We start from the raw sequence: 24,596 nt of genomic DNA, 5'->3' as shown, positions 1-24,596 counted from the left end.
CTCATGGAGTTCCAGAAAACAGGCTACAGTGTCAAGATCAAGCACCGAAGCAGAATACAAGGCCATTGCGAATCTTACTGCAGAAATGATTTGGATCAAGTCATTACTGAAGGAACTGGGCGTGTATCAATCAAAGGCTCCTCGCCTCTGGTGTGACAACCTCGGAGCTACATATTTAACTTCAAATCCAGTATTTCATGCTAGAACGAAACATATTGAAGTTGATTTTCATTTTGTTCGAGAACAAGTAGCACGTAAAGCAATGGAAGTTCGGTTCATTTCATCAAGTGATCAAGTAGCTGATATCCTGACAAAACCACTGTCTAAAACTCCTTTTACTACACATTGTAACAATCTCAACATGTACAAGACTTGTTGGGATTGAAGGGGACTGTTAGAATTGGTCAATCCATTAGAATAGCTTGAAGTTGGTCATGCCATAAGAATAGGCTTACTTCGTTAGTTTCCTATGAAATCGGATCTATTAGTTAATCTTTTGCCAATATAAATAGAATATGTCCTCAATAGTGAGAGGCACAGTTTTGCATAAACTTGATATCTAGAACACCTAGTCTATCCAAAATCTTAGGCACAAACACAGCAACGAGCATCCAGAAAAATTCAATAATGGCGTTTATGCATCTTCATCATCATCTTCTTCCATCGCCGTCTCTCTCATTCTCGAAGGCTTCACCGTCGGTTTCCAGATCATTATCTTGCTTGTATACGCCATCATTTCCGTCCAAAAAATCAACTGATTGCATCAACTGGCTTCTTCGTTTTCCCCAAAAATCTCTGAGTTTCGCGCTTTCTGGAGCTCTCGCGCTCGGAATAGCTATCTCTGGTAATCATTCATTTTTGCAAGTTATCATAGTTAAGATGAATAAAGAATGTTGAGTTCTGTGAGCTGTTTCGGGATTCATTGTTTAGATTATGAAATTAGGTCGGACATTATGATGGAATTGTCTCTACCTTGTTATAGAAAGTTTGGATTTAATCGATGTTAACAGTAATTCAGTGAGCGTGCCTCGTAGGAGTTAGATTTGCGGACGCTATAGTTGGGGTTAACAAACCAGAATTGCTTCCCAAGGAGTTCACCTCTGTCATTGATGTTGCTGGATTTCTATCTGACGGTCAGGTGTGGTTGCTTTGCTTCATCATTTGTTTTCTTTTTGTTGTGTTCTTTGATGTATTTTTTGTGTATTTGATCTTCATCATGTGGCCGTTGCTGTTTCTGATTTTCTATGAACAGGAAATTAGGCTGAAACAAGAAATTGCTGACATTGAGAAGGATACTGGTTATAAGTTGCGAGTTTTGGCTCAAAATTATCCTGTGACACCAGGTTTGTTCTATGTTTTATCGTCTTCATCTTTCAGCAACTTGTATCAGGAATCAAAACACTTTCCTATTGTCTTCAAGATTTCTGCTACTCCCACGCTTTTAAAACGCATTGTTCAATCAGCAGATTATTGAATTGCTCAGTTTTAATGTTGAGAACTTCATCACTAAATGTTATAAGATACATTGACTGAATCTTACTAGAAAATTGTATGTTTAAGCGTAACTTCAATTTATTAATGCTTCATAAACTTTGAATGTTTCTCACACACACACATATGTCAAGCTTCTTGAGCTATGATTTCCAATCTAATCGGCAGAAACAAACAATGTAATGCTTTTCACAGGGCTGGCAATCAAAGATTTCTGGCAAGTGGATGATAGAACAATTGTGTTTGTTGCCGATCCTACATTTGGTATGCACAATGTTAGGACACTTTCCTCCCCATATGTCTTTGATGACAATGACATTCTATTGATATCTTCATTCAGGTAACATATTGAACTTCAATGTCGGAGCATCTGTCGATTTGGACATTCCACGGAGCTTTTGGAGCCGTTTGGCTGGAAAGTATGGAAACATATTTTATTGGAAAGAGAAGGTAACGTCTCCAATAGATACTGTTGAACACAACTCTTTATTAACACTAATAAAAAAGAGATCGAAACTATTGCACTCTGTGCTTTAGATTTCTTGGGATGAAAACCTTGGTAGGTTGGAGGGATATTTATAGTAGATGCTAAACAATTTATTCTTAAAATATCCGACAGTAGTGAGCTTTTTCTATGTTCACTAAAATATGGTCATAATCAGAATCTCATATTATCAATCTGGTGACTTAAACAGGGTGAAGATGCGTCTATTGAATCAGCTGTCATTGCAATATCTAATTGCTTGAAAGAACCAGTTGGGCCAAATAACTGTTCTGAGATAAAATAACAGCATCAAACAATTTTGTAAGTATTTTAAACTATATTTGGATGTTCTGCCAATGTTGCATTATATATAGCCTTGTCTTGCTGCAATTTGCATGTCTTAAATGAAATCCTGTTCTTTTCCCTTTTCAAGAATGTGGTGTAAGTCTATTACTTGCGAAAAGAGCACTGGCAATAGTGATAAAAGAAAAGATATGAAGGAATTTGATTCATTGCGTAGACATTTGTATCTCAGCTGTGTAGAAACCAAGTGAAAAAAATGTAGGTGCAACTTTTTAGTTGCCTGATAGTTATGATATGAGCACTACTAGGTGCAATCCAATTCCCATTTTACTCTGCAGTTCCTCAAGCTTATAAGGTGTTAGATGAACACGACTTTCCACAATAATATGATATTGTCCACTTTGAGCATAAGCTCTCATGGCTTTACTTTGGGGTTCCCCAAAAGGACTCATCCCAATGGAGATAGTATTCCTTGATTATAAAGTCATGATCATTTCCTAATTTAGCCGATGTGAGACTTTTATCATCCAACCCAAAGGACTATTTTAGAGCTCCCTTGTGTTAGGATCCATATTCTTCCTTTCCCAACTCACAATAGGATTCATATTCTTCCTTTCCCAACTCACAATAGCCTTAAAATGTAGGGTCAGACAATAAATCCAAATTAATGACAATCTCTTTCTCATCACCATCCGCTGCAGATACAACAAAATGGCCTTCTTCTATGTCTTTTGGCATCAAACTGCCTCTTCGAATTCTTCAGCGAAAGTTTCGGGTTTTAGTTCTTTAGATTGCAATAGGGAGAGGCTCATTTGGAGCGTAGCGATGAATAACCCCCATAAACAAAAATAAACAAAGAGACACAAAGATTTACGTGGTTCAGAAAGAATAAATTCCTCTATATCCATGGGTGGTAGTCCATCACAATAACCAAAGTGTTTACAAGTACATATCTCACACTCTCACACTACAAAGTCTCTCTCACACAATTCCTCCCAATTGCCTCTAGGCAAATATAAAATGACACTAACTCTATATCTCATAACAATGCTAGACAAACGTTTATAGACATAGTAATATTAATCCTCATTTATGAATCAAAATTATTCATGTACCGATGTGGGAGAATGCATCAATATGAGAGATGAACTAAATTAATCCATTAGTTACATGAATCTAAGGAAGAAAAATACCAAAAGTATTCATGAATTCAAAAGATTCATGAACCAAATCTTCATGACAGATCTCAACCGGATCAATATTTTCTTTTTGTTCCACTATTTGATGTGGTAAACAAATGTTATTGTGAACTTTACGCTTCGGATAGAGTCGAACGAGAGTTGGGAGAAGGTTTGTCGTTAGGATGTACATCAGAAATTGCACTGAAGCTTACGAAAATGTATTGTGAATTAAATTGAGACGGGTTGGTCATGTAAATGTAGACCCAATTCAAATAATTTTGCTATGGGAAGCTTTAAATCATAGTTTATAATTCGTCTTCAACTATGTTTTCATTGAATCTAGAATAATCTCGAATTAACTTATGCACATTGAACATCATAATAATAGTCTAAATTGTACGGTCACTTTTCCTTTCTTCCTTCTTATGCAAAGTGGTTTGAAGTTGATATTTGAACTTTCAATAAGCTAATTATATCTAACTAATTTTCATTAATGGAACTACTCCTACAACGCCTACTTGCTTATGGGAATAATAATACAATGTTAATGTTTTAGTTCAACAAATATATTTTCGTCCATTAACACTTTTTTCTTTTAGACATAGAAAATTCATGATCAAGATACCAGACATTAAAACTTGAATATTGAAAAATCTACATTGATCGGGAGAGCAATAAGGTAACGATATTCTTGACCAAGTCAAAAGATAGATCCCGTGGCATCACTTTCTTTCCATTTTTTATATGAACTTAGAATTTGGATGAAATTGTATCAAAAGAGTCATGTAAGGCGTTCTCATGCATAGCCATATCAAAAGAGATTTTCAATAGCCCGTCTCAAATGGTCAATTTGTACCGTTGCTTATTCTTTGATCAATGAATCTCTGGTCTCTTTCTAGAAATATAAGTTTTGAAACTCTTACAAATCCATGAGTTCGGGGACGATATCTTCACTCTCTTTTTATAATTTTTAAAATTTTTAAATGGCTAATTTAATCAAAATTATCTTAATAAAATAAATCAATAACTTACATCCTTATCCATTTGCGTTTATTGGTCAAAATAAATAGGAAAAAAAGTGAAATAAAATCAAACCCAAAACAATCACCACGTAGGGTTTGAATTATGAACTACAACCATTATTAAAAAAAAAGACTAGAAGTAAAATATTCATCCGAATTTCAAATGAAATATTCATATATTGACCAAGATAACCATAACAAAAATGTTAAAATTGTATAAACTAAAATAAATTATTACAAGATATTAAAATAAATACTAATACTTATTTGTTATAAATTAAAATGATTATAAATTTAATGCACATTTAATGGTAACAGTGAAATAACAAGAAATTGTTTTAAAATAGAAATATAAAAATTAAGTGCGAAAGACTTCGGGATTTAAGACTAAAATATAATTGAAAGATTGTTTTTGACTATTTGGGTTTTAGTCTTTTATTTTAAAAATTATGTTTCATATTTTTTAATAAGCTATTGTTTTAAAATTTGCTTGTTCATATAAAAAAAATAGATAACTAAATAATAAAAATTATAGGTGAAATTTATAGGTGAAAATAGTACTTAAAAATTTAATTTTTTTAAAAAAATACAAAATAGTTTTTAAACCAGATATGCTGCTGTTCGGTGAGGATGAATCGCGCGAGATCTCAAGTTGAAGTCCAGGATGGCCCAACTACGACGACAAAGAAAGAATAGAAGAAGCATTTGACTCCTTCATACACGTCCCATTTGGCTTGGGGGATATATAGCTCAATTGGTATAGAGCTCAGCTCTTGCGATTACGGGTTGGATGTCTAATTGTCGAGGCGGTGTTGGGAAGTCCCACCCAGTAAATTATCATGATGAGTTAATAATTTTTAGATTTTTTTTTGGTTGATATGTGTCAATGCATGATAATTTTTAAACTATGCTCACCTTGAGTTGGAAGCCATAGCTTAAATCTTATCTTGAACCAAAAAAGTATAAACAATTTAATCTATAATAAATGTGGGCAACAATCATTTAAGGAAATCTTATACTGATCTCTATTATTATGTCGGTTATTTGAACCGAACAAAAAGTACACTAAAATAATGAAAAAAAGAAGGACCAACTCCCCCAATGAATTGAATTGGACTGACTAGCCGCAGCAGATCGGCCGGGATGCCGGCCAGCATACCAGAATAGAACAGAAATCAAAAAACGATTTATCTAATTCTTCTTCTTTTTCTTCTTCTTCTTCTTCTTCTTCTTCTTTCTAAGATTTTAATTCATTTACAGCGTATGTATTACGTCAGGCTATAGCAGATGGATGTCTGTGCACTCACATGACGGAACAAGCATTTGGATTCTCGTCGCTGAACATCTGAGGCGCGTGAGAGTTGTCGTACATCGCGTAACCTTGGTTAACGTAATTCTGGTTTGTGTAATAGCTGCTGGAATTTGCGAAGCCGTGGACTGGATAACTCGTCTGAGCATCCATGGCGTGACCGCCGTAGTAAAATGCTGAAGGCGGATATGAGTAACCGCTGTACTCCATCTTGCTGATCTCCATTTTTGCGCCACCGCCGTCTCCTCCGCTGGAGGCGACTTTTGCGTCCTTTTCTTTCTTGTCACCGGCAGCGGCGGTTGCTTCTTTCTTAGGAGGAACTACTTCGACGGACCTATTGAACTTGCCTTTGAGGTACGCTGCAAGGTCTTTTCCGGCCATGGTGCCTTTCACTGTGACCAGATCCTTTTGCCCGTCTATTGTAATTCCATTGACTCCTATATAAAATTTCAGAGACGTCGAGTTAGTACTTTCTATTATAGATTGTATAATCTCTTCCAATTGAAATTGATTTTTGAGTCGGAGTTAAATCTCTTCACCTTTGTATTTGATGACTGCCTTCCTAATCTTCTGAATGCAACCTTCGCAGTGTAATTGCATCTTCAAGACTACAGTACCCTGTTCCAGAAACAAATTGAAACGAAAATTAGTTGCTATTTCAAGTATTTGGTACTGAAATCGCTAATGATTATAAAATTACTTCGAAAATATAACTTGAAAATGGAGATGAGGCCAAGAAGCGCGTTCTAGAGAAACACGATGATTCATATTGAATATTTCTAGTATTACCTCTTTTGCCTTTTTGTCGTCTGCCTTTTTCTCTTCGGATTTCTTCTCCGCTTTTTCGTCAGACTTCTTTTCTGACTTTCCGTCGGCCTTCTTCTCTGATTTTTCATCGGCCTTCTTATCGCCACCGCCATCTTTCTTAGGCTGAGGAGAGACGATCTCAACCTTCTTTTTGGTCTTCTTCTCCAGCTTCGATTTGATCGAGGCAGGGTCCACTTTACCAGTAACAGTTAGTTTATTGGATGCAGGATCGGCCTTCACATCACTCACACCTACAAACAAGGAGGAAATTCCTTCAATTAGCCAACCACTACACGAACAAAATTTGAAAAAGTTCAAACAAAACCTAATCCGAAATCACATTTGATCAAATCAACAAGAAAAAAAACATCACAATCAAATTATGAAATCGCAGGAGGCTGAGATATTCCGGATTATTCGTTACTTCGTGATATACTTCGAGGCATCGTGGAGAACAAAATCGCCAAAGAAGAAAGCCGAGAAGAACAAAATCGTTTCCAGTACAGGTAGATGAAAATTGGGGAAAAAAACACAAAATACTCGGAAGAGATTCAAAATCGTTAAGTCCAACAATATTTACCTTCCAAATGCTTCACAGCGCGTTTCACTTTCTTAGCACAGCCATCGCAATGCATATCGATCTTAAAAACGACGGTGACAGAACCGTCGTCCTTCTTCTGACCGGCATCGCTGGCCTTCTTCTCACCGTTATTCTTCGCACTAACTTTCTGAAACCAAAACAGAGACAAAAATTAAAGTCAAATCCACCACAATTACAGCAAAACATCCTCAACAATCGGAAGCGTGCAATTGATGAACAAGAAATTGAAAGAGAAAACAAGGAAGAAGCATAAAGCGCATGAGACTCGTCTCTGTAACTAACCTCGCCCATTTGTTATATGAAGTCTGAACTTCCCGTTGCTTGAAGTGTTGGGAAATAGGAATAAACGCGTATTTATATAGAGTGTCGGATGTATGATGTGCCGTTCATGTATTTATGATGTTGACATTGCCATGGTTATCATTATTATTATTATTTATTATATAGGGCTTTGGCTTGGGTGCCGCTTGGCCATCAATTTAGACTCCGCGACTATTTGACTCGTTGTTTGACTTGACCCACGTATTAAATTATAAATATACAATATATTAATTTCATATAAATTTGTCATCCAATTTTACTAAATTTCAAATTTTTAATTTAACCTTTTTAAATTAAAATTACATTTTTAGTATTTATTTATTAAAACAAAATCTAATAATTAATTAATTCGCGTATTCATTAGCTATTTAAATTTAATACTATTTATATATTGTAAAACAAAAATTAATCTAATTAGCATAGTATTATTATTTAATTTTTTAAAATCATGTCCAATTTTTAGCTAAATTCAAAAAACTAAATTTTAAAATTACATTTCAAAATTACAATATTACCCTTAAAACTACTCTTAAAATAGAAAAAAAAACGTTATAATTATTACAAATTTTTATTTTGATTTATTTCCTTTTAAATGATTAATTTCCATTAAGATTCTTAATATAAAAGAGAAATTTCTTAAACATCAAGAGAGAAACAAATACTATTATCTTTTAATTATCCAATATAAAATTGAAATGTTCAAACATGTGGAATTATTTAAGTTATTAAATAATTTAACATTAAATTTAAATTTTATACATTTAATTCTTAATAACCATCTTAACAACAATAATAAATAAATAATAATAAATAAATAAATAAGCAATCATGGTGCGTGTGGGACAGGGACAAGACCCCTATCACATTTCTCAGCCTGTCAAATGGGGTGAGTCCTAGCAGGAAAAACGAACACCTATATAATATATAATATATATATATATATAATTGTTTATTAATTTGGTGAGTTAATTTTAGTCTAAACAACATTATTTTTAATATAATATATGATGGGGTGGGAAGCACGCAGACAAACACAACTCTCCATAATAGTATGATATTGTCCACTTTGAGCATAAGCTTGTTTTGGGCTTCCCAAAAGACCTTACTCTAATTGAGATTGTATTCGTTGATTATAAACGCATTATCATTCTTAAATTAGCCGATGTGAGACTTTCATCCAATATTGTGGAGAGTTGTGTTCGTCTGACAAAAATAATTCTATGGATTATTTTCTTTTTTTGTTATTGCTTGTTTGGAATATTTCGATTTTATTTTTGGATTTAATCGAACTATGTAGCGTTTTGTTTAGAAATAAAATTTAAATTTACATTTTAATAATAAAAGGAAATTTCTCTCGTGGAGACGGGACTGATTATTTAATAGAATAAAAGGTGTTTTTTTTGTGACATAAAATCTTTGTAGATTGCAAATATTTAATTCTTGGACTCCACGTCATTTGTCGTTATTACAATAGTACCATCCAAATAAAAGTACTTTTTGTTTCCGTAAAAAATAAATAAAATAATAATAATTATTATAAAAGCTATTTTCATGGAGATAAGGAGTTGTAACACAATTAATTTGAACCTTTTAAAGGCTTTTAAAAATAAGTAATAATCTCGAACAAACTTCACTAGATTCGGTTCAATTCAATTAAGCTAAATACTTGGCGGTTCATAGACAAAATGAAAGAAATTTCGTCCTAGTTTCGTGTGGACGTGTAGAAAGTAAAAAGGGAGCATTGGTTGATTGATTTGGTTTGAAGGTTCCATATTGTTTCCCCTTTATTTGGATACAAATTCCATGAAGTTTCCTTCCCTAAGGGACCCTACCCATTGAGTGGATGAGCCCTAAGGTCCAACTAAACCCAATAATGGAGATGGATGGAACCCACGTTCATTCTCTTGACTTGGGTTTGGGTCTTCTATGCTTGTGCCTCACTCCATTTACCTGTCGTTTTTTTTTTTATACTTTTTTTTAACCATTTTTTTAGTTTTGGGGCGGTCGTACTCGATCTCGACCATTAAAAATAAATCATTTTCAAACATGTTTTTATTTAGTATTAATCATGTTAGGGAAGGGAGACTTGTGACAGTACAAGTTCACCACTATCAGATATTGTTGCTTTCTGTTTACCACATCCCCCACTCAAGGTTTTTAAAACGTGTGTGCTAGAGAGAGGTTTTCATGCCCTTATAACAAATGCTTTGTTCCCCTTTTCAACCGACGTGGGATCTCACAATCCACCCTTATTTGGGGCCCAGTATCCTCGCTGACACTCGTTTCTCTCTCCAATTGACGTGGGATCTCATAATCCACCCTTCTTTGGGGTCTAGCATCCTCGTTGACACTCGTTTCTCTCTCCAATTGACGTGTGATCTCACAATCCACCCCCTTTTCGAGCCCAACATCCTCGCTTGCACATCCACCAGTGTCCACCTCCTTCAAAACTCAATAAATTTTTTTTAAATATTTAATACCTCATCCAACCTCAAGTGTTGTACAAATAATCATCTATTAGCAAACATCTTTTGTCAAGGAATTTCACTTTTTAACAAATATTAAAAAAATTAAAATTTTGTTTATTTATTTGTTTTTTTTAATAATAATAATAATATAAGTCAAAAGTCATGTAAGGATTTCTCCATAATCTTTAATTTAATTATTTTTTAGTGAAAGCTTTAAAAATATTTTCAAAAAGTTGGATTTCTCTATAATTTTGGGCCCATATTTGAAGGCCCATGTAAACGTTGACCCAAACCAGAGGAACCTACAGATCAGCCCAAGCCCAGTTGGCCTCCTTGAACTTCGTTGACTGGGTCAAAGAGCATACGATGTCGTTTTATAGCGTAGACGCGATTTCTTTTTTACTCCATCCTCCTCTCAACAAGCCCTCTTTCTCTCTCGCTAGGGCTCTGGCGGAAGAACCGCCGAATAAAACCCTAAATCTTACTCAGATTCTTCCGTAGTTAGGCTCTCCGGACTCCAATCCAAGAAGATGGGAGGAAAGTGCCCTCACAGAAGCGTCAAGAAGCGGAGATACTCGCACAAGTCCGCTAGGCGTACGAAATTTCTCATCAATGATATCCTTTTACTCTCTAGTTTAATGGGATTTCCCCTTTCAATTCTTCTTATGTTTCCTGTATTATTTACGTTTTTTTTTTTTTTGGTATTTTACTTAACTCAATGAATTGGTGAATCACGCGACGATATGGTTTACGATGCGTTGAAGAAACCTGAGGTGGAGAGGCCTTCTCTACCTGTTGATGAAGACTTGCCTGGAATGGGGCAGTACTACTGCTTGCACTGCGAGTAAGTTCTTTCCTCCGTTAATGTTTTTTTATTACTTGACTTCAAATTCCTGTAGAAAATTGCTTCTCATGCAAGTTGAATCAGTCGAATTTAATATCAAGGAATAAATTTCATTTAATTCCATTCTGACTTTAAATGAATCATTAGTGTTCATGATTAGGTTTAGATGGAGCTGGAGGGCTGAAATATTTAGTGAAGTATTGTTAGCTTCATCTTGAATGAAATTCAGAAATAAATTTTGAGGTTTACTACTTATAAGGGATTAGTGGAATGGGAAAAACAGTGTAGTGGGTTGGGGCTTACGAATTTTGATTTAATTACTGATGGCGGTTGGAGTTCTATAATATTTGTATTCATGATTGGTGGTTTCAGCCGGTACTTTGCGAATGTATCTGTGAGGGATGAACATTTCAAGACCAAGCGCCACAGGAAGCGGTAAGCTATGCCAATTTTCACTTGCTCTTGCTTCATTTTGTTACGTTGTTAATTCGCTTTTATTTTTTGCTTAGTGAATCTGTAGACAATTTCACGTAATGAATTGTTCTCTCTCTATTGGTGTGTAGGTAAAATTATAACTTAATTTTTAAAAATGGAATGAACTACCTTACGCCTTGCTTGATAACCATTTGGATTTTGGTTTATGAAAACTAAGGTTGTTTTCAAAATTTGACTTGGATTTGGAAAATATATGTGGAAAGTAGATAACGAAACAATGATACCCATCAATAGAAGTAGCGTTTACAAATTCAATTTTCGAAAACAAAAAAGTGATCAACGGGGCCTTAATTTCTTAAGTTTCCTCTCTCGATCCTTTCTTAATATGTTATAGATATGGCACATGTGTTTGTGACTCTGATTACATTCATTTGATTGTAAGATATGAAGTTGGTATGATTGTATTAGAGAAGAGCATTTGATTTGCAATTGTTAACAATGTTACTATCCACAACGACAATGGTGCAGGGTAAAACTTATGATGGGTCCTGCACCCCACACGCAACTGGACGCCGATTTAGCTGCTGGGATGGGCATGCCTGATAATGGTCCAAAGCTTATGGCAATGTGAGCTTATCACACAACTTAAATCATTTTTGGTGTTGTAGAGAGCTTAGAATGAGGTTTGTTTCTTGTTTAACCAAAAGGATCAATTTTATCATACATTTTATGCCCATGTATTGTATTTGCAGAGTTCGTTTTATGAATCAATTTTAGCTTCTTATTTCACACCAGCTTCCTAGTTTTGTGTTATGTTACATTCTTACCTAATATAACCCCATGGCTCTTCTTAGTGATCATGGAGAGCCGTGTTAATAGTAAAAGGTTTACAGTGAATGACTCTTCCTATGGTCATGAAGAGTCGAAAATAATAAAAGGCTTAGAGGGAATCATTTTATGTCATGGTGGCCACCTAGTTAGAATTAGTAGAGTTGGGTAGTTGTCCTATTCCCAATATATACATGCGTTCATATGCATTACTCGCTTTGTAAGGAATTGTATATTAGGTAGCGATGTAGGTCAGTTTAGGCGTGAATGGTGGTGCGTTCACATAGAAGAACTACTACTACAAAGATCGGTTTAGTTTAGGAAAATTAAAGTTTGACATTGAAGACAAAAATATGTTTTAAGTGGGGAGGCCAGATATGTGGGAAAGACTTCTCTCAACTTTATCGCTCCTCTCAATTTGAGTATAACTTAGTAGATAAAGATGGCTAGGCTACACTACGTGTTTTGAGATCGAAGGTTTGAACTTGGTCAATCCTCCCTTGATGTTGTTGTACTGTAAAGGACTATTATTTCTCTTAAATCTCTCTCAAAATTTCTCTCTAGAAAGCGAGATACTGGAATATGAGGGGGGGAAGGAGCAAAACAGGCTGATAGTATAAAATTCATCCAGGGTTCAACAGCCAATAAAGTGAAGATTGTATAAACATTTTTTCCAAGTTTTAATGGTTTAGATCCATGGACTAATTTGATGGCTAAACTTGTATGATCTCACCATCTCCACCCAAATTGAGTATTAATTAACTACACTTTTTTTGTTCTATTTTATTTATTTATTTATTTAAAATGATAAATTTACATTTTCAATTCAAATTCTATTCACTTTTTTCATATGTCCATGATATCACATTTTTATACGTATCTTATTGCAATAATTTAAGCTCATTGTTAGTCGATATTGTTCGTTTTTGTCTGCTATGTATCGTCGTTGGCCTAACAGTTTTAAAACGTGTCTATTAGGGAGATTCACACACTTATAAGAAATGTTTTGTTTCGTTCGATCGACGTGAGATCTCACAATCTACCCTCCCTTGACAACACCATTCGGTGCCTAGCTCTAATATCTTTTGTAATAGCCCATGTTCATTACTAGCAAATATTGTCTTTGAATTTTTCCTTCAAACGGGGTTGGACATCAGGTTTACTCTCTTAAAAAGTCTCTAAATTAGAGAATCATTTTGGACTATTTTGTGATAATTTCATAATTTTGAACATACCCTTTACTTAATAATTATTATTACTCATTATTTTATTTTATTTTTTTTTGTGTTAAAAAGTTGAAAATTTATAAATCCTATATCTATTTGTTTACTATATTAAAAAATGAAGATGTTCAAAAAATCACTCATTTACAAAATATATCTTTCTGTCCAAGATAATTAACAAATCAACTTCCTTTGAATTATAATTACCAAGGAAATTGTTTTCGGGAAAAGAAAACCAATATAAAAAGTCATGTTTTTTTTTAAAAAAATTAAATTTAAAATTTTTATTTGAGGCTAAATTGTATTTTATTATACGATATGAACTAGATTCTATTTTTTAATTTTCCTCCCAAAGTCAATTTCCCACCTGATTATAATTTCTTTTTTTATTTTTTTTAAAAAAAGTGTTTTTAATTTTGTTGGAAAAAAAAAAAAAAAAAAAAAATGAAGATTGGAGATGGTGGGGTTAAATTGCGAGGGAGGAGAGGAGCGGGTCTCCGTTCGGCATTTTGCTTCAAAGCCCCACTTTGTCCCTTCGATTTATCAATAAAAATCTTCGTACTCCATTGTTCCCTCAACTTCCTCCTCCTTTCTTCCCAACTCGCTTCCATTTCCTCCGGGGTTTACTTCTTCAATTCGCAGTTATTTCTGTTCTCTTCTCATTTCTATTCCGATCCTTTTCTTTATTGTTCTTATTTAGTGACTCAATCTACCTTTGTTATTCTTGGATGAAAGTCCCAAGCTAGGCTATATTAGAAATGATTATGAGTTTATAATCAAGAAATATTCTCCTTATTGACCTGAGACTTTTTGGAGAAAGGGTTTATAACTCTCCATTGACATGAGACTTTTGAAAGTCACGAGAGCTTATGCTCAAAGTAGACAATATCATACCAATTGTTATTGCTCTTGTTTAGTGACTCAATCTTCCTTTGTTATTGTTGTCTTTGATTCAGAATTTGTTCTTGTCTTCGAGATTTTAATGCTAATAGTTGATCTATTTCGCTCTTTTCGATCCCTTTTGAACCAGAGTTCATCTAATACAACGGTTTGTTAAGATTCATCGTAGATTATTTATGTAATATTGATTCTGTTTACATTCCTTTCAATGTAATGTTGATTCTGTTTATGTTGGAAATCAATTCTTCGTCACTGTTTATGCCAGTCTACAATGGATACCTTCCTCTTCACTTCTGAGTCTGTCAATGAGGCCATCCTGACAAGATTTGTGACCAAGTATCTGATGCTATCCTCGATGCGTGCCTTGAACAAGATCCCGAGAGCAAGGTCGCTTGTGAGACCTGCACCAAAACCAACATGGTCATGGTGTTTGGTGAGATCACGACCAAGGCCAACGTCAACTACGAGAAAATAGTTCGAGACACTTGCAGAGGAATTGGATTCATCTCTGCTGATGTCGGTCTGGATTGCGACAACTGCAAGGTCCTGGTGAATATAGAACAACAGAGCCCTGACATTGCCCAAGGAGTCCATGGACACATGACCAAGAAACCTGAGGAGATAGGAGCTGGTGATCAAGGCCACATGTTCGGTTATGCCACTGATGAAACCCCAGAGCTCATGCCACTCACCCATGTCCTTGCTACACAACTTGGTGCCAAGCTCACTGAGGTCAGGAAGAACCGAACCTGCCCATGGCTTCGGCCCGATGGTAAGACGCAAGTGACCGTCGAGTACAAGAATGAGAATAGAGCTATGGTCCCTGCTAGGGTCCATACTGTTCTAATCTCAACCCAGCATGACGAAACTGTTACAAACGAACAGATTGCTAAAGATCTGAAAGAACATGTCATAAAACCTGTCATTCCTGCAAAGTATCTCGACAACAATACTATCTTCCATCTCAACCCATCTGGTCGGTTCGTCATTGGAGGACCTCATGGTGATGCAGGACTGACTGGAAGGAAGATTATCATTGATACCTATGGAGGGTGGGGCGCTCATGGTGGTGGTGCCTTCTCAGGGAAGGATCCAACGAAGGTAGATAGAAGTGGTGCCTATATTGTTAGGCAAGCAGCAAAGAGTGTAGTTGCTTCAGGACTCGCTCGTCGCTGTATCGTGCAGGTTTCTTATGCAATAGGAGTAGCTGAGCCCCTGTCAGTCTTTGTAGACACCTACAAAACAGGAAAGATCCCAGATAAGGATATCCTTGTCCTGATTAAGGAGAATTTTGACTTTAGGCCTGGAATGATTGCAATCAATCTCGACTTGAAGCGAGGAGGAAACTCAAGGTACCAGAAGACGGCTGCTTATGGTCATTTCGGCCGTGACGACCCAGATTTCACCTGGGAAACTGTAAAGCTTCTCAAGCCAAATGCCTGATTGGCTCAATATAATGTATGCAAGCGATGATCACAACCATCAGTGTGCTTGCAGGAAAAATAAAGTAGCTTTTTTCATACACATTTGTTTGTGTTTTTGTATACCCAATAGAGAAGTGTGGCTAGATTTGCCTGCTCTCTGATTAGCTCAGGACGTCTTGTCCCGAGTTTGTACAACTCGAATCCTCTATTCTTTATTCTTTTCATTTAGTAAAAAATCTACCCTTATTATAAACTGTTGCTTCCAGATCCAACTGTGCTGTGACTGCCTTGGATTTTACAATGTTGTTATTCTTTTATATCGACTTTCAACTCTCGAGGTGATCGTGAACAAGTTGTGCTTCAAATTCACCTAAAAAATGCATTTTCCCACTTGACACTAGTGATTTAGATGTCAAAAGAAACCGAGTATCCATTGTAAATCTACCTTTAAGAACAATCTACATGACTTCATAAGAGGATAAAATGAAATGCTTACTAGAAATGATCTTGTTTATAAAGAGAATGAGATGGATACAGAAATGAGCTCAATTTCTGAACCAAATACCAAAACAGAGCCATTACCAACCTAACTACGGTGTGTATTCCTCATCCTCATAACTGATGATGACAAATGATGATGATGTGGTGGTTAATCTAACCTGGCTTTAGGAATGCAACCACAACCGGTCGTGCAGTCGTTCTTCCCCAGTACCAAACATCTCGTCTACTCTTTCACCGTCGCGATAAAAATGAAATGTCGGGGTGTATCGGATGTGTTCAGTTGTTTCTGGACATTCATCAATATCTGCATAGATGAAAGAAACCTTTGGAAAATTGTTACTCAGGCGACAGAATGCTGGAAGAATTTGACTGCATACACGACACCTGAAACGAAAAATAACAATCCCTTTAAGCCCTGCAGGTTCTAATATCAACAAACCAATCCATAAGCCCTTTAAGCCTCCTGCAGGTTTTAATATCAGCAAACCAATCGTCGAGGCCATAAAACAAGAAACCGAGTAGTACCAGATTCTATCAACCATCTCTCTGCAATGGTAATGCAGAGCTTTGTTGGTTAGTTTTTTTTAACATCAATCCAATAATCTAAGTCATCGCTCTTGTCATTCAGTGTGAACCAGACCAATTTTTACAACCCCCATTATGGAAGTATTGCCAAGAACAGTGATTCATGGTGAAATGAAAATTGTAACTCAGTTTAATTCATCTCTTATGAAATGAACCAATCGCCTATGTTTAGAGAGAAACATTTCTGATTCTAATGATACGACCTAGTTATCACACAGGCATATACTCAAACACCTTGCGTTCAATCCGCTAAAGAAAAGTTTGGACTTACCAGGATGCACCATAATTGATAACTGCCTGCAAATCATTAAATGAACAGAATCAAACAATCAATATTCCAAAAACTAGCGACAGAACAAAGGGGATCGAAAACCCCATAACAGAGAAGCTTCATCCCGTTGATGCTAACACAGTTTTCCAGGCCAAGAAATAATACGAGGATGCCAATTTAGGGCAGCGGGAAACAAAATTGATGAGGGATTACGAATTTTACAGTGGTTTTTGAGGACTTGATTTGAAGAAGAACATCCTTGAAATCTTGATCGCTTGAAGCACTCTTCAAGTTGCCATGGCGACTGACTGTAGGATCCAAACCAGCGCCTTCTAGCCCCTTCTTCTCCTTGTCTTCCATCCGCTTTTGGGTGTACGGCGGCTACTGATTCCAAATTTGATTGGCGAAGAGAATTCAATCTCTCTTTTTCTAGCTTGCGTTATCCATTATTTTCCTTCTTCTCCTTCTCATCTTGAATTTAAATTTAAAACTATATTTTATATTTTTCAAATGGTTAAAAGATTATTATAATATTAAAATTGTTGATTATTATATATATTTTTATTTAGATGGATTTATTAATAATTTTATGATAAAATTTCTATAGAAAAATGAAAACTTAGGAATCCCCTCATTTTTAAGCGATCAGATGGCTAGAATGGAGATAGGGAAGACTTTTCCATCTCCTCCTTGCCCCATAGACATCTCTAATTTCGATTCAAATGATCTGTTTATTTCGTACACGATGTGTAAGATATCCTTGAAGATTTGTTCAATAAATTATCGTTAGCATATTAAATATATATGAGATATAACATTGTTGAAATATATACGATACCTAAGAAGGTCTAATTAGAACAACAAAACAATAGATACATTCATTATTGCATATATAACCCATCAAATAAGTGTCAAGAGTTACATATAGTAATAGACATAACCTATTGTGTCCATTACTCTATCAAATACAATGAAATCATTGAGGATTAGAGAAATTGGAAAACATAATAATAAACTCAATCAGATAACCCTTGGGATTCTTCACAATTTTGTCAACATTAAGTGATTCCTAAGGTTATTATTTGTCTCTATGAGTTAAAGCAATTGGATACCTTCACAAATCACAACTGCAGGTTCCAATATGAGGATCTTAACTCTGTCCCTGCAGCTGCCAATGTTATTCTTCACCCAAAAGAGAATAATTGTTCGCCGGATGTCACCATTTGAAGGTAAAGAAGCTAAAGAGATGCCGTTCAAACTGTCACTTAAAAGTTTTGGAGAAAATCCACTCTTGGTGGGATTATTTTGAATTTGGATCAATGATTTTTGTGCTTTTGGAAGTGTTGCAGAGCCCAAATTATGAATTAAACGCGTCTTCGTCTTCGTCTTGAACGCCTGATTGTCGAACTCTTTTATCAGTTACCTAGTTACATGTCTCAACTTAGAACAAGTCCGAGTAAAATAATAACCTACATTCAGTGACACAAAAGGAGGAGTTAGTACTTTAAAAAGTTGAACTGCTAAATAATTTTTAGGGAAAACTAAGCTTTTGTCGAGAAAAATGAAACAAGACAGCTCTTTTTTGGAACACCATGCAGGAATAAAGCTAGAATTTTGTGTTTGTCTACCATTATGGTTTCATTGTGGAACCTCAATATGGTTCTCTCTCTAATTCCTTTTGTAGTTATGATCCTGTCCATATTATGGCCAATTGAGAGTCCTTTTTGTAACTCTTTGGCTTAGTTGGTAAGCCATAACTTACCTCCCTAAAGGTGACGATCGAACTAAGAAAAGAGTCAGCAGCCTACTCAAAAGAACCAATAAACAAACTAGACAAATCTAGGACAACAAAGCTTGGCGGGTAATAACAAAAATCTTATGCCCAAATGTAAGCATTAAACCTAACAAATGATCAAGCCTCCTCACAAGTTCCAAGCTCTCTTTAAAGCCAAAATCACAGTTCAGCCATAGCAAGAAGAATTCAGATGAATCTCAAAAAGGAAGAAAAAAGAGGGCATCTAACCGATACTTGGAAGTATGTAATATTGATGACAGTATAGCATATAAACCATATCGGATGAAAAAAGCTAAACCATAAATTCAACTTACTGATTCATGAGCCATTGGTGCATAAAAGTTGCAGAGTATCATCACTTAAACAGCTAAGCAATCCTCTACCGAAGCCATACGAATACTTAACGTCACGAACAGGATGCTTATGTACTTTAAGATGCTGAAAAGACCTAAAAGAAGGCAGTTCCTGCAGGATCAATTCGTTCATTACTGCATCTCCGAATACAAACAAACTACTGCAGTCTTGTAAGTCTATGAGAGTAGATTTCGGCAGGCGTATTGCATCTATATTGGCACGTGCAGAACCCAACTTTGAAAATTTTTGGAAATTTTCTTCTTTCTTGAATGCCATGTGGCACCCATCAACTCTATGCCCAGCAGTGTGGGAAGGAGAAGGTGAAATCTGAGAATAAGGTATTTCACTTGACATTCCAACTTTGGGACGATATGAAGCAACAATTTCGTCTCGGCTCGAGCAATAGGCCAGAGATGTACAAACTCCTTGATTTGTTTCTGGAACTAAAAATGGCCTTCAAAGTGTGGCACATTTGTAGAAAATATTAGAACATGTGGTATAGTAAGGGACGTGATAATTTTATGACAGGTTAAAAATGGCCTTCAAACTAGTAAACAGCCTTCCCTCTTTCCCCCCAAGGAATTAAGGTGGTACTAATAGCAAAGACAGTTTATATAGGATAGTGTTGCATTACATTTCCATGTAAGGAATTGATTTTTTTTTTAAAATGTCCATGAAAGGAATTGATGAATAAAGAATAGCTCAAGTAAGATATGAGAAGATATCCAACATACCATAAATGCAATAGTAAATGACACGATAATTAGATTTAATTACAAGTTAGTCCTTGAATTTTAAAAAGTGTCCTATTAGACATTTTTTTGGAGTTAAGGACCAAAAAAACAAAGATATTAAAGTTCAAGAACTAGACTTGTAATAACCTTTTATGATATGGTTACTTCAAACATTATGTTATAAAGCATGGTGAAAAATGAAGCAAATATTTCAGTTCTACCGATCAACAAAGAAGCAACATAAAAAGAAAACTGCAAGGGCAAGTAAGCACAGAGCATGGATTCATAGCACATCAGCTTACCCTTCTTCTGAGGCATCGAAGTTCCATTGGCATACGCCATATGCAGAAGCAGACAGAACAGATTTTACATCATTAGAAAGAGTCAAATTATTTGAAAGAGAATGTATTGTATGGACTGGATTGCTCGTTATGCCTTGCAAGGTTTTCAAGGGACCCACAGTTTGGCGCATATCAAACATCATGAGCGAACCATTCTGAAAGGGAGGAAATTTTTTAATAACCCATCGTAAACTCAATGAAAACTTCATAATTGTCTAGGAATGTTTGGACTGACCTTTAATCCAGCATAAACATAGTGTGAACTATTCTGATCCCATGAACACGACCAAGCAGCATCCTGAAGATATGAGCATTGATTTAAACAAAACATAGTGAGACTTAAAGACTTCATACAGACTATAACACTATATTACAGACTTAAAATCAAACAAAGATCCCATGAACATGACCAAGCAACATCCTTATAGTTGTGCTGTCTCTCTCTTCTTTTTTTTTCTTTTTACAAGAGGGCCGATGTCCCACGAATTGGGCTGTTTCATGTATAAACCCTAAAATCAATTGCAAAAAGTGTCCTTTTAATTCACATCACTACAAACAATAACATACGCTTTTAAGTATGATACCAGGATCAGACTCAATAAAAGTTCAAAATACAACGAAGAGATTGAGGTGAGACTTAAGAGCTTGATATGGACTATATAATAGACTTCAAACCAAACAGAGACATAATCTAACAAAGATCCCATGAACACGACCAAGCAACATTCTTAAAGTCATGTTGTTTCATTTATAAACCCTAAAATGAATTGCAAAAATAAAAAACTTCCATTTAATTCAGATACCAGACTCTCTAAAAGTAAAATTAAAAATTGTGTGAGTGGACATTACAAACATTTAAACAGTATAACAAGTAGGAACATACAAAAGGGCCAAGAGTTGTATTCGCATATAATCTTAAATTCCCGTAAGTAAGCTTATGCAGTAATAATAATAAAATAATCTGTATTTTTGGTGTACTCTTACTAAAGATTCTAGGACTTATTCTTCATCTACAATCCATTCTTAAAGGGGAAACTGTTGGGTTGTTCTCCGATGTAATATTTTACTCCTTTATAGAAGTTGAGAAACTGATATATTGGAACTTTTTTAAAAAAAAAGCTAATTCATAGTTTTTAACACAAAAAAATAGGTAAGAGAATGGGAACGTTACTGGTAAATCATAGTCAAGGATGATATTGTTGCTCTCCATACTGCAATGATTTGATAGAGTAGGTAAGCCTTGGAGGAAAAAAATATGAATAAAAAACCATATATTCAATTTCAAAGATATAGCACCTGATTTACCTGAGAACAGCTAATTTCTTCCCTAACGAAGAATAAAGCACAAGGTTTCTGGCAGCCGGAGAAATGTGCAAGTCCTTTACAGCATTAGTACAAAAAGGAATTCTTATATCTTCCCTTTCATAGGGAGACATTAAGCTTATCTGAAGAAGTTATATTTACAAAAAGAAACAGAACATTGGTTTCAATACTAAAATGCCTACAAAAGTTGAGTTCATGAAAAAAAATCAGAAGCCATACCTTAGTAATTACATGTGTTCCACCAAACCCAGGCTGCCTTCTTGCAACCAAAACAACTTGATTAGAGGAATCTACATCAATTGAACGAGCACCATCCACCAGCAGCTCTTTCTAAATTACCAAACTGTGATGTCAGGATTATGAGTGAACATCTTTTAAAAGGAAATTGACGATTCAATAAACTTTCCAGATAGCATGTATTAAAAAGAAAAATCTCATTAGAGTTAAACAAATTTTAGTCTCCACTCCAATTATGCACCAGTTATCTTCCAAAATCTTAAAGTCATTCAGTTGTTGACTAAAATTCTTTCTTAGAATATGAATTTTGAAATAACAACTTAATCCGTAAACTTCAAATAAGCAAAGTTGGTAAACTTCACAAAACAATTTTTATTTGCCCACCTAAAAAGAGAATGACTTCCTTCAATAAGATTTCTGTATTCAAAAACTATCCCTTAGTAAAAGAAAATAGTTCCACGTGCAATTTGAAAAATAATAATATTTTCCAACTCCATTCAATCACATTTCAGACTTCAAGAATTAATAGAAATTTAAGTTCAGAAAATAAACTGGCATTGCATGAATGAAGATGAAGTCATCACAGCTGTAGCCTTCTTTATTATTTTAAAAAACAAGAAACATAACATTTCCTTGAAATCGTAAAAAAAAAATACAGCATGTAGAAACTAAAAAGAAAATTGAGAATCCCCAATAGAATACCTCTAATATAAAACCGCAAGAAGAGACCTGTCCACTAAACCTTAAGCCAAAGTTATGATCTGAAAAATATATCAATGGATAAGACGCCATCCTCATCATTATTACAGATTTAATTTCAAAAGACATGGAATGAAAAAACATCACAATAAAATCATGAGTTTAGAGTTCCAGGTGGACATGATGCAAATTAAAGCAACAAAAATTCTAGAATGAAGATGTCTCTAACTAAACTTTGCTAGTACCGGATACAGATTTCCCCTCAAAGATGCAATCAAGATGGGCTACTTCATGTTTTCTCTTTGTATCTTCTAATAAATGCTCCAAATAATTTGTCCTCTGTAAAAAATTAGATATTAATTACTTAATAATATAGCTTAAAAAAAACTCAAACATAAAACAAAATTGGTTTAAAACCAAGAATTTTATTGGTTTAATTCAGAACTCATAATGTAATTTTGTCTGCAGCTGGAAGTTTGCTCTTCTCAAAACTTAAGAAATTTGCTCCCCACCTACTCCACTCCTAAGAATTTTCGATCACTTCCGAGCAAGAGACTTACCCAAGAACCAACAAAGCAAGAACAGGACCAGCCAAATTGGTTTTTGTGAGTTAATTGGTTAACCAATTATAAAGACAGAATTTCTAGACGAGCCAGGAAATTCTTGGTTAACACAGATGTATGGGTACATTGCTAGACTCAAAAATATCCATATGGGAACCAAGCATCCAAGGATTGTGATGACATCGGTGTAGGATGCACAGTAGAACAAAGAAAAAAGCATATGGAAATGCATGTTGCATATTTCTTGACACGTAAAGGTGGAAATGCAGTTCCAAAAGGAATCGACTATTTGATGTATCCCAAGAGGTCACTTGAACCTCCTATTCGGATGTGTAAATTCAAACAATGGCATGATGGCCTTTGGAAACCCAAACTTGGGGCATTTTGTTTATGGTTCGATCATTGAGTTGGCATATCTCATAATTGTTCATGGCATGGAAGTGCATAAACAACCACAAAAATTAGACCTAGTCACCTACACAAGCTAGGTGCAATAAATTGAAAGTTGAAAATACAACTCGATGAAAACAGTTTGATACAAAATGTATAAGATAGCACATTGGTAAACGATTTAAAAACGGCATCACAATAGCAAATGGTCAAAATCATTATAAAAGGAGGCATACACCAAACCCAACAAAAAATTTTAAGGGAGAGACTACGGAGAAGGATAAAAGTGGAAGCAACCTAAGTGCACCTCAACATGTAGCAGGTGCCATGACCAGATCAACACTAAGATACTTAACAAGCCAACCAACCCATGAAGAGGAGTTAATTTTACGGAACTTTGCAATTAAAAATGTACCTCGGTAAGTTCATAAACTTTTGACTGCAAGTCTGTTTCTTTCTTTTTCCATTCAACTTCTTTTTTACACCAATTGGCATTCTACACATTGAAGACCATAGCAAACAAATACGAATGACACATCACTGTTTAAAGATCAAGAATGAAACCAAATGGAAAGTATATATAAGGGCTTGAAAACCATAAGGAGCAAACATAAGAGATACGTCATCATATGTTAAGATTAGTGTTAATGAAAGTGAGGCAAACTAAAGCACAATAGAAAATGAGTTTTTCTTAGAGGCACACAATAGGAAAATGTAATATTTTATTTAATACTATCAAATCATAAGATAGTGAAACTTTTTTAAAAAATTAGAGGGTTTGTAAGAGATTATTGAGAAAAGTTATAATTTTTTTTTTTCAGTTCTTATTGACTTCTTTTTTTTTAAAAGAAAAGGCTGCAAATTTAGAAGATAACTTATATTTAGTTACTTTAAAGAAGTGATGGGTTCTACCGACCTTCGTCTCAAGAGAGGCACAAGTAGCTTCAAGTGACTGAATTCTCTGTAAAACAAGCAGAATCCTTATTAAGATTAGCTTCCTCCTTAAAACTTAAAAGCAAATATCAAAACCATAGAATTTAGAAAAACCTTTTGAGATTCTTCATCAGCAGCAACAATTCGTGATGCAAAAAGTTTCCTAACATCCTTCATTGAACACTTCCTATTGCACTGTGGACACTTTTTTTTTTTTTTTTTTTTTTTT

At 34.9% G+C, this 24,596-nt stretch overlaps 5 protein-coding genes and 1 pseudogene across 13 annotated transcripts in view; 3 read left to right on the top strand and 3 right to left on the bottom strand.

The window, feature by feature from the left end:
* The first annotated feature begins 556 nt into the window (after positions 1–556).
* Positions 557–4,246, top strand: LOC111471186 (thylakoid lumenal 15.0 kDa protein 2, chloroplastic-like). Of its 3 annotated transcripts, none has more exons than XM_023116884.1 (7): positions 557–844; positions 1,035–1,138; positions 1,253–1,343; positions 1,687–1,755; positions 1,832–1,941; positions 2,187–2,296; positions 4,065–4,246. In XM_023116884.1, the coding sequence occupies exons 1-6, from the start codon at positions 628–630 to the stop codon at positions 2,277–2,279; spliced, it is 684 nt and encodes a 227-aa protein (XP_022972652.1). In that variant the 5' UTR covers positions 557–627; the 3' UTR covers positions 2,280–2,296; positions 4,065–4,246. The 3 variants fall into 3 exon arrangements, with proteins under 3 accessions (XP_022972652.1, XP_022972653.1, XP_022972651.1); XM_023116885.1 differs by lacking the exon at positions 4,065–4,246 and adding an exon at positions 2,409–2,498; XM_023116883.1 differs by lacking the exon at positions 4,065–4,246 and having other exon boundaries at positions 2,187–2,498.
* A 1,236-nt stretch (positions 4,247–5,482) lies between these two features.
* On the bottom strand, positions 5,483–7,560 carry LOC111471268 (heavy metal-associated isoprenylated plant protein 3-like). Its single transcript, XM_023116990.1, has 5 exons — positions 7,481–7,560; positions 7,178–7,325; positions 6,580–6,848; positions 6,330–6,408; positions 5,483–6,227 (listed from the first exon to the last, which is right to left on the bottom strand). Exons 1-5 carry the CDS (start codon positions 7,487–7,489, stop codon positions 5,785–5,787), a joined length of 948 nt encoding a protein of 315 aa, XP_022972758.1. The 5' UTR covers positions 7,490–7,560; the 3' UTR covers positions 5,483–5,784.
* Positions 7,561–10,390: 2,830 nt separating this feature from the next.
* LOC111471272 (zinc finger protein 593) lies at positions 10,391–12,060 on the top strand. The gene is made up of 4 exons (XM_023116994.1): positions 10,391–10,602; positions 10,723–10,831; positions 11,204–11,266; positions 11,795–12,060. Exons 1-4 carry the CDS (start codon positions 10,518–10,520, stop codon positions 11,895–11,897), a joined length of 360 nt encoding a protein of 119 aa, XP_022972762.1. The 5' UTR covers positions 10,391–10,517; the 3' UTR covers positions 11,898–12,060.
* A 2,428-nt stretch (positions 12,061–14,488) lies between these two features.
* LOC111471239 lies at positions 14,489–16,375 on the top strand (annotated as a pseudogene).
* Positions 15,352–17,455, bottom strand: LOC111471240 (thioredoxin-like 3-3). Of its 5 annotated transcripts, XR_002715169.1 has the most exons (5): positions 17,221–17,455; positions 16,999–17,024; positions 16,301–16,526; positions 15,547–15,677; positions 15,352–15,452 (listed from the first exon to the last, which is right to left on the bottom strand). XR_002715169.1 is itself a non-coding variant. In XM_023116956.1 (4 exons), the coding sequence occupies exons 1-3, from the start codon at positions 17,356–17,358 to the stop codon at positions 16,307–16,309; spliced, it is 384 nt and encodes a 127-aa protein (XP_022972724.1). In that variant the 5' UTR covers positions 17,359–17,455; the 3' UTR covers positions 15,366–15,452; positions 16,301–16,306. The 5 variants fall into 5 exon arrangements, 4 of the variants coding, with proteins under 4 accessions (XP_022972724.1, XP_022972723.1, XP_022972725.1 ...); XM_023116956.1 differs by lacking the exon at positions 15,547–15,677 and having other exon boundaries at positions 15,366–15,452; XM_023116955.1 differs by lacking the exon at positions 15,352–15,452 and having other exon boundaries at positions 15,513–15,677.
* Positions 17,456–18,308: 853 nt separating this feature from the next.
* LOC111471236 (E3 ubiquitin-protein ligase RFWD3) overlaps positions 18,309–24,596 on the bottom strand; it is a 7,831-nt gene continuing 1,543 nt past the window's right edge. Inside the window, exons 3-14 of one of the 3 annotated variants that reach the window (XM_023116949.1) lie at positions 24,482–24,571; positions 24,351–24,395; positions 23,850–23,930; positions 22,727–22,820; positions 22,485–22,543; positions 21,765–21,875; positions 21,528–21,667; positions 21,394–21,433; positions 20,458–20,520; positions 20,184–20,377; positions 19,108–19,601; positions 18,309–18,467 (exon numbers count right to left, since the gene is read on the bottom strand). In XM_023116949.1, coding sequence (XP_022972717.1) covers positions 19,112–19,601; positions 20,184–20,377; positions 20,458–20,520; positions 21,394–21,433; positions 21,528–21,667; positions 21,765–21,875; positions 22,485–22,543; positions 22,727–22,820; positions 23,850–23,930; positions 24,351–24,395; positions 24,482–24,571 — 1,407 coding nt within the window. In that variant the 3' untranslated portion in view covers positions 18,309–18,467; positions 19,108–19,111. The remainder of the gene's footprint in view (positions 18,468–19,107; positions 19,602–20,183; positions 20,378–20,457; positions 20,521–21,393; positions 21,434–21,527; positions 21,668–21,764; positions 21,876–22,484; positions 22,544–22,726; positions 22,821–23,849; positions 23,931–24,350; positions 24,396–24,481; positions 24,572–24,596) is intronic. The other 2 variants (XM_023116951.1, XM_023116950.1) reach the window with 2 other exon arrangements.

This window comes from Cucurbita maxima, unplaced genomic scaffold, assembly GCF_002738345.1.
Source record: "Cucurbita maxima cultivar Rimu unplaced genomic scaffold, Cmax_1.0 Cma_Scf00049, whole genome shotgun sequence".
Taxonomy (NCBI): Eukaryota; Viridiplantae; Streptophyta; class Magnoliopsida; order Cucurbitales; family Cucurbitaceae; genus Cucurbita; species Cucurbita maxima.
This window is presented reverse-complemented; position numbering and strand designations above follow the sequence as displayed.

Excerpts from the sequence above, each read along its gene's own strand:
- LOC111471272 (XM_023116994.1), top strand. The coding sequence starts at position 10,518 with ATGGGAGGAAAGTGCCCTCACAGAAGCGTCAAGAAGCGGAGATACTCG. Across the intron at positions 10,603-10,722 it reads TACGAAATTTCTCATCAATG|GCGACGATATGGTTTACGAT; the intron begins ATATCCTTTTAC and ends TTGGTGAATCAC. Across the intron at positions 10,832-11,203 it reads TACTACTGCTTGCACTGCGA|CCGGTACTTTGCGAATGTAT; the intron begins GTAAGTTCTTTC and ends TGGTGGTTTCAG.
- LOC111471268 (XM_023116990.1), bottom strand. Across the intron at positions 6,409-6,579 it reads ACGACAAAAAGGCAAAAGAG|GGTACTGTAGTCTTGAAGAT; the intron begins GTAATACTAGAA and ends TTTCTGGAACAG. Across the intron at positions 6,228-6,329 it reads GGCAGTCATCAAATACAAAG|GAGTCAATGGAATTACAATA; the intron begins GTGAAGAGATTT and ends AATTTTATATAG.
- LOC111471186 (XM_023116884.1), top strand. The coding sequence starts at position 628 with ATGGCGTTTATGCATCTTCATCATCATCTTCTTCCATCGCCGTCTCTC. Across the intron at positions 1,344-1,686 it reads AAATTATCCTGTGACACCAG|GGCTGGCAATCAAAGATTTC; the intron begins GTTTGTTCTATG and ends TGCTTTTCACAG. Across the intron at positions 1,756-1,831 it reads TGTTGCCGATCCTACATTTG|GTAACATATTGAACTTCAAT; the intron begins GTATGCACAATG and ends ATCTTCATTCAG.
- LOC111471240 (XM_023116956.1), bottom strand. The coding sequence starts at position 17,358 with ATGGAAGACAAGGAGAAGAAGGGGCTAGAAGGCGCTGGTTTGGATCCT. Across the intron at positions 17,025-17,220 it reads TCAAGTCCTCAAAAACCACT|GCAGTTATCAATTATGGTGC; the intron begins GTAAAATTCGTA and ends AATGATTTGCAG. Across the intron at positions 16,527-16,998 it reads ATCAATTATGGTGCATCCTG|GTGTCGTGTATGCAGTCAAA; the intron begins GTAAGTCCAAAC and ends TTTTCGTTTCAG.